This window comes from Aspergillus multicolor (assembly GCF_047715735.1).
Source record: "Aspergillus multicolor strain CBS 133.54 unplaced genomic scaffold BDW74scaffold_9, whole genome shotgun sequence".
NCBI lineage: Eukaryota > Fungi > Ascomycota > Eurotiomycetes > Eurotiales > Aspergillaceae > Aspergillus > Aspergillus multicolor.
This window is the reverse complement of record NW_027395960.1, coordinates 25,255-38,008: the sequence shown is the minus strand read 5'-3', so window position 1 is coordinate 38,008 and position 12,754 is coordinate 25,255. Positions and strand designations below refer to the sequence as shown.

At 51.7% G+C, this 12,754-nt stretch overlaps 4 protein-coding genes across 4 annotated transcripts; 2 read left to right on the top strand and 2 right to left on the bottom strand.

Annotated features, from left to right (window-relative positions):
* Positions 1-59: 59 nt before the first annotated feature.
* Positions 60-1,492, top strand: asf1 (nucleosome assembly factor ASF1). The gene is made up of 4 exons (XM_073724117.1): positions 60-376; positions 430-469; positions 518-826; positions 879-1,492. The coding sequence occupies exons 1-4, from the start codon at positions 268-270 to the stop codon at positions 1,258-1,260; spliced, it is 840 nt and encodes a 279-aa protein (XP_073584752.1). The 5' UTR covers positions 60-267; the 3' UTR covers positions 1,261-1,492.
* Positions 1,493-2,100: 608 nt separating this feature from the next.
* Positions 2,101-5,659, bottom strand: BDW74DRAFT_137279 (putative SNARE-dependent exocytosis protein (Sro7)). The gene is made up of 7 exons (XM_073722434.1): positions 5,539-5,659; positions 5,131-5,470; positions 3,505-5,085; positions 2,903-3,458; positions 2,732-2,853; positions 2,389-2,670; positions 2,101-2,328 (listed from the first exon to the last, which is right to left on the bottom strand). Exons 1-7 carry the CDS (start codon positions 5,623-5,625, stop codon positions 2,303-2,305), a joined length of 2,994 nt encoding a protein of 997 aa, XP_073584751.1. The 5' UTR covers positions 5,626-5,659; the 3' UTR covers positions 2,101-2,302.
* Positions 5,660-5,851: 192 nt separating this feature from the next.
* On the bottom strand, positions 5,852-9,975 carry BDW74DRAFT_190204 (regulator of chromosome condensation 1/beta-lactamase-inhibitor protein II; the record flags this gene model as incomplete). Its single annotated transcript, XM_073732131.1, has 3 exons — positions 5,852-8,077; positions 8,338-9,726; positions 9,781-9,975. 3 exons carry the CDS (start codon positions 9,973-9,975, stop codon positions 5,936-5,938), a joined length of 3,726 nt encoding a protein of 1,241 aa, XP_073584750.1. The 3' UTR covers positions 5,852-5,935.
* Positions 9,976-10,220: 245 nt separating this feature from the next.
* BDW74DRAFT_167278 (Golgi transport complex subunit COG3) lies at positions 10,221-12,741 on the top strand (the record flags this gene model as incomplete). Its single annotated transcript, XM_073726675.1, has 4 exons — positions 10,221-10,429; positions 10,491-10,830; positions 10,878-11,900; positions 11,947-12,741. 4 exons carry the CDS (start codon positions 10,221-10,223, stop codon positions 12,739-12,741), a joined length of 2,367 nt encoding a protein of 788 aa, XP_073584749.1.
* Between the last annotated feature and the right edge of the window lie 13 nt (positions 12,742-12,754).

The following is a 12,754-nucleotide window of genomic DNA, read 5'->3' as shown; positions in this document are numbered from 1 at the left end:
CGAGAATTATGCGTCCCACACGCGGGTCGCGTCGACGATCGATGGGCGGGTTCTTGCTAAGTTGGTCCATTATTGTTTAATTACTCGCCCGCCTGCCTGGCTTTGATCCCCTCCATGCAAATCTTCCTCGTTTCCTTCTTCCATAAATACCCCATTCGGCGCCTTCATCCCTCGAGTTGATCGTTCGACTCTACATCTCCGTGATCTCTATTCTTTGCTTTTCTCTACTCTTCTCTACACCGCCAGTACCGCCACATCGAAATAGCCATGTCGGTTGTTTCTCTTCTCGGGGTCAAGGTCCTCAACAACCCTGCTCAGTTCACCTCTTCCTACCAGTTCGAGATCACCTTCGAGTGCTTGGAGCAGCTTCAAAAAGGTTGGATAATTCTCTACTACGCTTGGGACACCCCCGCTAATCTGTTATGCTAGATTTGGAATGGAAGCTCACCTATGTCGGCTCTGCTACCTCGTAAGACCAGAATGACTTTGCTAATCTTCAAGTCGCTAACTTCTCTAGGTCTGAGTACGACCAAGAACTCGACTCTCTCCTTGTCGGGCCTATCCCTGTTGGTGTCAACAAATTCATCTTCGAAGCCGACGCCCCAGACCTTGGACGAATTCCCAGCTCAGAGATCCTTGGCGTGACTGTGATCCTTCTCACCTGTTCCTATGATGGCCGGGAGTTTGTGCGTGTCGGATACTACGTGAACAATGAATACGACTCGGAGGAGCTTACTGCCGACCCACCTGCCAAACCCATCATTGAGCGGATCCGTCGTAACATTCTCGCGGAGAAGCCTCGAGTGACCAGATTCGCGATCAAATGGTATGATTCATCAGATTTACTCTATGGGGTTTGCCGGACTCATTTTCTCTAGGGACACCGATGAATCTGCCCCAGCCGAATACCCGCCAGACCAGCCCGAAGCCGACGGCCTCGACGATGATGGAGCTGCCTACGGTCAAGAGGAGGCAGAGCTTGAGGCCGCACTTGTGAAAGAGCTGCAGGAGGCGGAGAAGAGCGAACCAGCCAAGGGCGAGGACCACGACATGGAGGGCGCGGACAACAACGAAGAAGACATTTCCGACGCAGAGAGTGAGGATATCGAGGACGAGAGTGATGACGACGAAGACGAGGTGGATGAAGAAGAAGGCAATGACGCCGACGAGGACGTCGAAATGGGTGATGACTCCGAGCCGAAAGACGACAACACCAACCAGGCGCCGCACCACCCGCAGCCCGAAGTCATGGTCCATTAGATTTGAGCCCAATCTTTTTCTTTTTTCTTTTTGGAGCTGATGCTTTGGTTCCCTTCCATACCATTTATCCATCAGTTGCATGAACTTATGATTAATAACAATGTTTTTACGAACCACATACATTACCGGCCATCAGGAACTTTGTATCTAGTTTGGCTTCGTTTTACGATAATAGACATACATGAACAGACATGAACAGACATGAACAGACATGAACAGACATGAACAGACATGAACAGACATGAACAGACATGAACAGACATGAACAGACATGAACAGACATGAACCCACATACTCCGTACCCTAGATATGTTTCTCAGGCGACTCGACGCAAGGACCGATGCCACCGCCAGAATCACCCGGACTACGCACATCTATGGAGCATGACAAGTCATTCACGTTGTTCTCGCAGCTGCCAGGAGCGGCGCTTAACCAAACAGTCAATTGGCAAGGGTGAAAACTCCTTGATCAAGATCTCAGCTTGTCCTTGACATTTTATGGCCTACGGAGATAATACCCGCAAGTTTCACATTGTATATCACCTAAACTGTAACCTGTGTATATGCGCTTCACTGTGTCCACGGCAAGGCACTAGGTCAGGTTCTATGGGCAATTAGACAAGGCACGTCTTCACCGTGACTGCAAGGCATTCATGATCGGCTCGAGTCACCGCTCATTCGAGTCGCTAGGTCTTGCTTGGTTATGGCGCTCGGTGTGTGCAGTGCCAGTCTAATGCAGGAAGTATGCGAAAGGTTCGTCGGTGAGAGAACCTTCGCTGGGGTTGCCACGGATGCCGCATATTGATGACAGGCGAACTCCACGGGCTCGGTGTTGCAGCGCGGCGATCTAGTTTGGGGGGAGTACTAGTACAGGCTTGACTAAGCATGTAGACAGGGAGAATGTGGATGCTGAGCCCACGGACAAGACCCGCGTGAGATCAGTACTCGAGTGCTAATGCAGAGAAGCTAGTATTTCTACCGAACGCCAAAATATACCTAGGAACGGATGATATCTCAGAAAACCAAGAGAACAAAACACCCGCTTATAACCCGAATTTGGACCCAATGACTGCGCCATGGTTAGCATGTTTGAAGCATAGAGTGTGGATCGCGATGCAAAAGCACTTACTACCAAGAACCGCCTTCTTCTTCTGGTTCTGGACGTACTTGTTGACGTCCCTCGCCCAGCCGCTGCTCGTTTCCTCCAGCCTGTCCATGTTATCGCCAGCAAACGAGAGTTTCTCAGTACGTTCTTGCATCTGGCGCTGCATGTACGCAAAGTATCCTTCGTCGTTGGTGTTTTGTCGCGCTGGAGCCGCTCTGCCTTCTCTGGCGGCCTGTCGACGCTCCTGCTCTTCAAGCCGCATTTGCTCTACCATTTGCTTGGACGGTGGCCGATCGGGCCCTCCGACTGTAGGGTGGTTAGCACGTGAGCATAGTTAACGGTAGAGGAAGAGAAGAAGGGCACTAACTCAGGATATCCATATCGGCCGTCGAGATGTATTGAGTACCAGAGATCCACTGCAGATTGGTGATTGTAGGTCGGGGAGGAGGTACTGCTTGAGGGTTGAACAGCTGATCCTCTGACGGTGGACTGTTGATCTGATCAGCAAATGAGCATTGTGGGCGTGGTAGTCACATACAGCTCGATACCGGCACCCCAAACGTTAAGTAGCCCTAGTTCGGAAGGACTTGTCCAGAAAAGAACGCTACCGTTGGGCGCGACAGTAGACTGAGATAGACGGCTGATGTCAGCCATATGGTCGATTTTGGCGCAACCAATTTCCTTGAGCCCCGGGATTGAAAATGCTCGAGCGTTGCCATCCCCAAACAGTCCGACTAGACTACATCCTCGGCCAGGAAGATTAACAACAGAGGCAGAATCGCAGAGATAATCATCCCAAGATCGGTGGGCGCCCTTGGACGTGGCAGGCTTGAAGATTCTGCAACCGTTGATGGTGACTGCGACCACTGCACCGTGAGTCCTTGTGCCGTTCCTTAAGCCTGCAAAAGCGTCACCAGTAGCTAACGCCAGGCTGCCATCATCGGCGTTGATGGGTATAATGTTGACAACTTTATCATCCAATGCGACCGCGCCCGCAAATGATGCCGTAAAGGCCCCTCCGCTCGACGGGACGATCTTGAATGTGGCCAAATTGCCCCTGTTTGTTCCCACAAAGCAGCAAATGCTGGAGAATTCTGGCAGGGGTTAGCATGGTCCGGTGGGACTTGATATTTGACTTACCTTCGCCCTCTAGAGTCATGATTCCAAACTCGATACTCGTGGGCACTTCGGGAACAGTCTCGCTAGAGCCGCGAGACTTGAGGAAGCTGCTGCGCCTGTTTTGCTTAGACAACTCCGACAGAGTTGCCGTGTGGATGATAGCCGGTCCCCGCAGGTCAATGATGGCGACACTTCCACCTTCAAAGCCGGCAGCAACAAATCCAATCGGACTATGCTTTAGCGCGGTCACCGGTCCCTGTTGCATATTTAAGAGAGTCAAGGGCAGGAGACCCTGTTTGAGACTGGGATCAGTTCTATGTGTGATGTTTGTAAGCTCTCCAGACCCATTGTTGGGTCCAGGGGGTGACTCCAAGCCAAAGTCCTTGTTACTGCCCCATCGGAATATCACAACTTCGCCGCTCCGGAGTCCAACGGAAAGCTCGCCACTAGAGCCTCCAAAGGACATCTGTGTAACATCAACGACGCCCACACGGCCTAGAGCGCGGGCCAAATCGACTTGGATCGATTCCGAGTTCTCGATTTCATCATTGTGTCCGATATCCCAAACCCGGACGGTGCCATCCGCATGAGCCGCCGTGATGATGTTGCGGCTCTCCAGACGCTTGAGGGGTTTTCTTGCTTCTGCGCCACCAAGGATAAACTTCGGTCCTAGAGATCTTCGTTCTTTCAGCCCTAACCATGCGGCGCGATCAACTGGGGTCAAAGTAATCTTGTTTAAAAAGGGATGAATAAGTGTGACGGAGGGCGGTAGCATGTTAGTAGGTGGGATAGGGTGTCCGCTTGGGAAGCTCAGTGTAATCAACTCTCCCGAGGTTAGAAGGACGAGGACCGCGATTGGATCGTGTGCGCCTGCATAGTAGGGGGAACTGCGGGGGATGAGGCAAAAGCTCTCAACTTCCGCACCTGGAGGGATAGGCAGTTCTGCGACGGATTTCGGATTCTCTAAGTAGTTGTTGATTATGGCCCAAGAGGATGTTTGATAGTTGGGCGACGACCCGAAATCAATGAAGGTAAGATTCTTGCTTTTCTCATCCTTTGGCTTGCCACCGGCGATCAAGAGACCACTATCATCGCCATTCGCCTTTACGCACCAAGCAATGTCTGTGATGGGGTCCTTGAAGCCGATAGCCGAATCCGATGTGGAAGGCCGTTCGAGAGCAATACCAGGTTGGTCAATGTTGGGCGTCGTTATAGACCTGGCTAGAAGCTTGCGACCGTCTTTTGTGTCCCAGAACACCAGACTATTGTCATCGTGAACTGTGAGAATGAATATGCCGTTCGGGTGCCATAGCGCTTTTGTCAACCTCGGCTTACGTACTTCTCTCGACGGAATGTTGCCGTTTCCACCCAAAGCGCCTGGAGCCACTTCGTACTCGAAGTAATGCTGCGCGACGTTTTGTTTGAAGGAAAATGTGACCACACCGTCGGGGTATCCGATAAGAACCTTTCCGATGTCACGGGGTGAGAAGGCCAGGCTGATGACGGGACAAATCCGAGCTCGAGGATTGCGCGTAGCCCACAAGTTGGGTATTCGAAACGGGGTCATGGTTTCACGGTCAAGATCGTAGGCGATGACGTCGCCTGTGGCTAGTTAGTAAGTTATGTCCCTCGAGCAAAGAGCCGTACCATTCTGTAGTCCAATGAATGCATAGTCGAGACTGGGGTCGGAGAGCAGCGCGCTGGCATGGCTCGGGGGAGCGTATGAGATGAGTAGTTGCTTCGTTTGTAGGGAGAAGACGCTGATTTCGCTCTTCGAGTCGACGCTAATCAGCTTATCCCCGCAGAACTGCAGAAACTTTGCGGAGGCCTTTCGAGGCAAGGAGAAGATGACGGAGACTCGTCCCTGGCCGAAGACGTAGATTTGTCCGTGGCCGAATTCCGACTCTTTGGTACCGACCGCGAGGAGAGACTGGACCGGGTCGTAGGCAAGAGCGCCTGTCTGGGAGTTGATACCACACCTTAGGACCTACACAAGGGAAGTCAGTAAAGGCCTTCACCAGAAGAAAAGCTGGTGCCTGAGCGGGCCAAGCATACATCATTGATATCGAATAGCTCTGGTGCGAGACTGCCGGAGAAGTCCTTTTGGATGCCGGCTTGCTTCCCCCTCAGGAAATGAGCCATTTCCTATGGTTGAGCAGTGAGACAGGGATTGTACAATAAAGATAGTTAGAAAGTATGGAGGGGAGAAAGGAAGATTAAAGATAATCGATCCAACCGGAGTCTAATGAAGCTGCGGAGCGGAACCCCACATGCTCAATGACGGATGGCCGGCCTTATGGCGCCCCGCCTCCACCAGGACCGTCACGAGATGTAATCAATTCCATTGTATGAGAAGTAGATTACCGGGTGGGAATAATAATGATTATCCATGTATTGGTTATAATGTACATTTTAACATGAAGACGCTCAACCAGTCCAACAGTCTAGCTATCTAGTGCTTCGCACCCACCGCATTTGCGCCAGTGGCCTCGCCCTGTTTAGCCGCGTACCTGGCACGAGCCATATCGAGACGCGACTTGGGCTTCTCTGTAGAGTCATTGCCGATGAGATCCCTCCCCTTCGCCTTGGCTGCCCACTCGCCTCGCCGTCGCTTGTAGAGATCCATTGCCCAGTTCCTCCACACCGCACGTCCCACAAAGGAATCGCGAAGGGCCAGTTCGTTTTGCACCAATTCCTGCGCCATTCGTTCCTTAATGAAATAGATATCCTTGGTGGCTATCCACAATGAGTCGACCACATGAGATCCACTGCTATCAAGTGCAAGCTCGCTCAAATGGTCCGTAAACCGAGTGGTGAACTGTCGGCGGAATTGAGGAGTAGAGGCAGGTGATGATAGGGCTTGCTGAACAACGCGCGACGCCGTTGGGTCTCTGCATATACTAAGCAGGTCCTCGGAAGACAAGGCGAGGAGACTCGAGAATATGAGCTCGCTCAATTGCCCGGGCGCTGTGACAATAGTCTGGGCGAGCAATGAGCCGTGTAGCTTTTCGGCAGCAATCGAGGCCGGGTTGGATTCTGTTGCCGGGCCGTTGTTTGCTGATTCCGACTTTTCTTTATCGGCTGTTGCTGCCTCGAGTTTGAGCATTTGTTCAAGTCTGCGAGCAGGGTCTGAGTCATATGAGCTTTCGAGAGCCTTTGCGAGCGGCTTGGTATCAACACCTCGGACTAGGCATCTTTCGATCAACACCTTTGGTACAATCGTCCGTGAGCGTTCAATGAGACCAGGAATCTTGGGCACAATCTGTTCCACAACTTCCTTCAAATCGTCCTTTCCAAGTCGCTCGAGAACTCGGAGTACAACGTAGCCGGCGGTTTGGTTACGCGCAAGCGAGCTCATTTGTTCGCGGAGGTAGTTCCTGTAGAGTGACTTGAACATCTTCGCTGGCATCCATCGTACCATTGTTTCCAGAAGACGGGAGCCCACGGGGTCGTAGAGCAGGCCGCGGATAAACCTTGTACTCTCCGAGTCCTCTTCAAAGTTCTCATCCGGAATCAACCGTTTGATAATGGATGTGGATTGTTTTGCGCTTGACTTTCCAAAGTGTGAGAGCTCCAGTCGGACCAGGACCTGTAGAACCGGGTTTCCAACGGGATGTGTCGCAAGAGCTCGTAGATAGGTATCGTCAAGTACGGAGACCATGTCCTGCATGACCTTCTTTAGCGTAACCTCAAACGACTCTGGCACACTCCTCTTCTCCCCAGAGGGAACGGCCTCCTGTGCCTCCCCACCCACAATTCCCAGTCTTTCCTTCTTGCGACTTGCCACGACCGAATCATTCGACACATCGACAGGTTCACCGGCAAGTACAAGAAGCAGCACTCGGATTGTATGCGACGCAAACCGTTCCGTCAACAGATATCCCCAGTTACCCTGTAGCTCCTCAACAACCTTCATAAACATTTCTGCAAGCGACAGTTCCGGCTCCTGCTCCTCGTCTTCATCCATATCAACATCATCGTCATCTTTGTTCGCTTTCGACTTCGAAATCTTCTGCGTCACACCTGGCGCCGCGCAAATGAACAGTTTCTCACAGCAATGACTCGCGAATCGATGTTGCACAAGCGTCAAGAAATGCCCAATGAACTTGTTGAACAACCGGCGAATCTGAGTAATATCCGACACCGAGATCAACTTCTCCATAAGCCGCGAGCACGATTGACTGCAAGCGATCTTCAATTCCTTACCCCTTGCCTCCCGGAAAACACTGTCCACGAATAATCTGCGCTCCTCGGCATCCCCGAATTGGTTGAGCTCCAGCATCTCATTCGCTCTGCTGAAGTATTCCTGCTCCTCGGAATCGAGAAGACCGTAGAACGGCATCTCATCTGGCGCTCCTGTCCCATTTTGTTCATCTTGTTCCTCTCCTCCGTCAAGGGGTATGTAGTCTGCGCCGGCGGTGATCTCGTTGCCCTCGTCGGCCGAGGGCTTTAATCGCTTCGTTGTGGGTTCTTCGATGCCCTCGTCGCGCTTGCGTTTGGTTTCCTCCTTCTTGACCTTTTCGGTCGCTCGGCGACCTCGTTTTTTGTTTTCGCGAGGCATGATGGGTTGCTGTGGATTGGGACTTGAAGCTTGCTAGAATCTTTGTCTGATTGCGCCGGAATTTTTTTCGATAAGAAGTGGTCCGAGCGTCCTCCGCGGAATGGCGGTGTTTGATCAGTTTGCATTTTATACTAGGGTACCGAGTTAGTAGGAAAGTTAGATTATATTATACAAATTATCGTACATCATCACAGTAATAAAAATAACTTTTACTTTTGAAGGGCAGTGTAAATGGCCGAGATATGCCTTCCACACTCAACCCGCTGTCGCATGTCGAAGCTCCGACCGTCAACCGTTCCACGATAAGCAGGCATAATCTGGAGCCGGGCAGGCTCCTTGTCAATGTCAGGTACCGTGACTGAAGACACGTTGATATGCGTAGGCTTCGAAAGGTTACTTCTCTTGCCGGTTCCGAGTTGGAAGTGTTCGTTTCCTCCCCACCAGACCACATCCAAGCCTGCATCGTCGGCCCCCTCCAAGGCGGCTGTGGAACGGTTCAAATGCGTTTGGTTGTCTAGGATAGCCGCGACGTGCGTGGTGCCAATAGAAAGATCGTTCAAGCGGATGGGCAATAGTCCCTTTGTTGTCTCGTCATACTCGACTAGCCCACTGAGATCCTTCAACTTGGTGGGGCGGTCCTGTAAATGAGTCCATTTGCCATTTCCAAGGGCACCCCAGATTCCGCGTCCGCAGGTCCAGATGTCAGATGTGACCTTGCCAGCGGCCTTGGGATCTTGCGTGGAGCCGGCTTGGTGTACATCCACGGTGAAGAAGCTGTTGGCACCACCAGCCGCAACGCCGGTCGCTTGAGGCAAGCGCGAGCCATCGCGGTAGAGACCCCTGAGAAGTACAGGTGTAGGTGTGTCTCTAAAGGGAAACGCCGGGTCGAATCCCATTCCCAATTGCCCAAATGAATTGTCGCCAAATGCGAAAACGTCACCATCCTTAGTCAGCAGTAGGGAGTGGTAATCGCCAGAGGCAATTTGTGAGACGTTTGCGCCGTGGGGTACTTTGACCTCATGAGGAGTATCTACCGGCCCTTGTGGTCTAGTCGCCCAGGCCAGCCCGGGGACACCAAGTTGCCCAAATGAAGGGTAGTTCTCCGTAGATGCAGCTGCGGAGAACACTCGTCCTGAATTTGTAAGGAGAAGGACATGTTCCAATCCTCCGCTTATGGCGGTTATCTTCTCTCCCATCTTCAGGCTTGGCTGGATCAGACGATAGCTCATGCTAGATTTGCTAGACGAGAACCACGACTTCTCCTCGGTCCTTTTGCCGGACAACTGGTCATGCTGTGAAACAGGAAGGGAGTAGACTTTCCCGTCGGATGACAATGCAATGATACGATCATGGGACATGGATAGAGAAATCAGATTCTTTCCAGTGAGGGTTTTGGTAGGCTTAAGCTCGGTGTCCGAATAACCTTTGCCCCATTGCACCAGATCGCCATTCTCGATAATCGCAGCGCCAGACGTTTCCCCAAGCTTGAGATCCCGGAGTACATGGCTGTCAAAGTAAAACAGCTTCCGCGGAGTCTTTACAACAGACTCTTTGGACTCTGGGTCCACCACTCGGGATTCATTTGTACCCCAGATATATAGACCAGGACTTCCCAAGCTTCTTTTCTTTTGCACGTATTGGGCGGATAGATCTTCAAATGATTTGGATGAATTTTGGACTTTCTTCAAAAGTTCGCTTTCGTCAGGCTTGATCGCCCATGAGTAGCCGAGGAACACTGCCGTTCCTGTCGCCGCAAATCCCAGAGAGTTTCTTATCCAGTTCGAGGATGGAGTCTGGCCATCTGGAGCTTCTCGCTGGTCAGCGTAATATCGACGGTTAAGCACCGTCGTTCGCCGAATGCCAGCTCCTCTGAGCTGGCGCGTGAGGGTGGTCGCATTAGCCGCAGGCTGGCGCACCCGAGTAGCCCACATGCTGATTCCAATATCTGCTCAAAAGCGCATTTCCATAGCTGTTGACCCAAGGAATTGTAGATGGAGCTCTTTGCGTCAGTGCTAAAGGCGGAAAGAAGCGGCAGAATTGCGGTCTAGAAAGCGGCTACGCGGAGGTCAACAGACAACAGACGACCTAAAGGCGATCGACATGAATTTGTTTCGGATCCCGATAAGAGGGGCGTGGCTTGTGTCTCGTACGGAAGCTTAGCAATTACGCAGACGCGATGCCTCCGCAAACTGCAGGGCAGCGAAGTTGCCGGCAAACAGCCCCGTCGAGTATGCCGCTCGACCTCAAGGCGACTCAGACCGAGAAGCTCGAACCTATCCCAGATGAGCTGGATTCGGTCGCTGATATACACAATGAACTGGAGTTCTCGCAATGGTACGACGATGTGGAAGCGAGCTTGCTAGAATCTAGTTACGACGAGTATCAGTACGCATCTCCCCGTCCTAACTCCTCCTCAGCCCATGGGCTAACTGGCTATTGTCTTTAGGGCTTGTCTCAACGAACTCCAAACGTCCAAATCTCATCTCGACTCCCTGCTTTCCGACACCTCATCTACACTTAATGTCCTGTCAAAACTTTCGGAAGATTTCAGAGCGGTCGATTTGCAAACGTCTAATTTCCAGAAACAATGCGAAGGACTACTCTCGGCGCAGAGGCGCGATACGGGCTTGGTAACAGATATCGAGTATAACCTTCAATTTTACGACTTCCTTGATCCTGCTTCCAGGAGGCTCAATGCTCCGGGTGCAGGAAACACTGTGCGCGGGCAAGATTTCTCGGACATGCTCAGGCAACTGGACGAATGCCTAGACTACATGGAGACACATGTGAGCATGCTTCTTCTGCAAACCTTACTGACGCTAACATCTTTTAGCCTGAGCAAAAGGAAGCAGAAATATACAGGTCAAGATACCGACTGCTCCTGACGCGCGCACTCACGCTTATTCGAGGTCACTTTGTTTCTGCGATTCGCGATGTATATTCGAACGTCTCGAAAAAAGTCGCAGATAAGCAACTCAATGATGCTGCTTTATCCGCCTTGCTGTACGCAAAATTCCGAGTTGATGCACCAGAATTGAAGCAAATCGGTCTTGAGATTCAGAAGAGAGCTGTCCCGCCGCTAGACCCTGATCAGGGCACTGAAGCTGAATACCAGAGCCTTCTCAATGAGCTTCATACGAATTATGCGGCTACGCGCGGAAAGCTTATCGTGCCTTTAGTCCATAAGCGTTTAGGCGAGATAGCGCAGGCTCCGAGTAGCTCGCAGGATCTTGTTGCTTTTGCCCGCGCAAGTATAAGCTACGTCCGAGGAGTATGTTTGGACGAATTCGATTTATGGAGCGAATGGTTCCATGGTCAAGGAGGCCTGTACGATTTTCTCGAGACAATCTGCGAGCCGTTATATGACCATTTGAGACCGAGGATCATCCACGAAGACAAGATTGTCAAGCTGTGCCAACTCTGTACTCTACTTCAGACGCGATACCTATTCGATCAGGAAGAAGAGACGGAATACATGGATGCGAACCAACTTGACTTTTCGGCGCTAATACAGCCAGCTCTGGAGGACGTGCAGACCAGGCTCGTCTTTCGTGCGCAGGCCTTTCTCCGCGACGAAATTGAACGGTTCAAGCCCAGACCGGAAGACCTGGATTACCCTGCACGCAACAAAAATTTCTCTATATCCGTATCCGATAACCAGATCTCAGGAAGAAAAGTTTCACATGCGGATTCTTACGTCCCACCCAAACCAACAAAATCCCCTGAAGATGGTACAGACGCACCAGTTGAACAAGACTCCAAGTGGGACTTTGAGTCTCAGAATGCTCCTGCCGCCTGGTACCCTACCCTGCGAAAAGCCGTGTGGCTCTTGAGTCGGATATACCGTCTTGTAAATGTACGTGTCCTAACCTCTTTTTACACTACGCACTAATATGAGTTAGTCCACCGTATTCGATGATTTGGCACACCAAATCGTCCATCAAACCACAGCCTCTCTCCATCATGCCAGCTCCTCAATTTCTAGCAAATCCCCCACAGACGCACAGCTATTCCTCATGAGCCACCTTCTAATCCTCAAACAACAAATCGTGGCCTTCGACATCGAATATGTCGCCCCGGAAGTGTCCTTCGACTTCTCCGGTGTCACAAGCACCTTTTGGGAGCTCCGCGAGCGCGGCGGCCTTTTCAACCCACGCAACTTGATGCGTCTCGTCGGTCACGGCCTCCTCCCTCGCGTCGTCGAGAACATGCTCGACGCCAAGGTCGAGCTCGATGGCCGCCTGCGAACCGTTATAAACGATTTCATCAACGGCTTTGCGAGCAAAATGACCGCATCGCTCCCGTCAAAGTTCGTTGACGGGCGGAACCTCCAGCGGGGAGAACTCATTTACCCAACGTGTCGGAATGTGGAGAGCGAGGTCCCCCGTCTCCGAAAAGTTCTTGATGACTATCTTGATGATATTCGCATGAAAGAGACGCTCGTCGGTGCGGTCCAGGACCGTGTGATTCAGGTCTACGAGGAGTTCTTTATCAAGTATACATCATCGGAGAAGAATAAGGGCAATGCTGTGAGGAAGAACGGCAAGGGGCGTGAAGATGCCGTGTGGGATGTTGATACCTTTGCGGACTGGTGCGAGGGGGTTTTCCACGTTGGCGTTGCGACGCAGGATGATGATGATCAAGCTACGAGTCGAAGTGTGAGTAGAAACGGGAGTTTAAAGTCTCAGTCACGATAAGCACTCTATCGAA

What these genes read in the sequence shown, in the direction of transcription:
- asf1 (XM_073724117.1), top strand. Translation starts at nt 268, where the DNA reads ATGTCGGTTGTTTCTCTTCTCGGGGTCAAGGTCCTCAACAACCCTGCT. An exon ending in CTTGGAGCAGCTTCAAAAAG is followed by an intron (nt 377 to 429) that starts GTTGGATAATTC and finishes CTGTTATGCTAG; the next exon opens with ATTTGGAATGGAAGCTCACC. An exon ending in TATGTCGGCTCTGCTACCTC is followed by an intron (nt 470 to 517) that starts GTAAGACCAGAA and finishes TAACTTCTCTAG; the next exon opens with GTCTGAGTACGACCAAGAAC.
- BDW74DRAFT_137279 (XM_073722434.1), bottom strand. Translation starts at nt 5,625, where the DNA reads ATGGCTCATTTCCTGAGGGGGAAGCAAGCCGGCATCCAAAAGGACTTC. An exon ending in ATTCATTGGACTACAGAATG is followed by an intron (nt 5,086 to 5,130) that starts GTACGGCTCTTT and finishes AACTAGCCACAG; the next exon opens with GCGACGTCATCGCCTACGAT. An exon ending in GGCCGATATGGATATCCTGA is followed by an intron (nt 2,671 to 2,731) that starts GTTAGTGCCCTT and finishes ACCACCCTACAG; the next exon opens with TCGGAGGGCCCGATCGGCCA.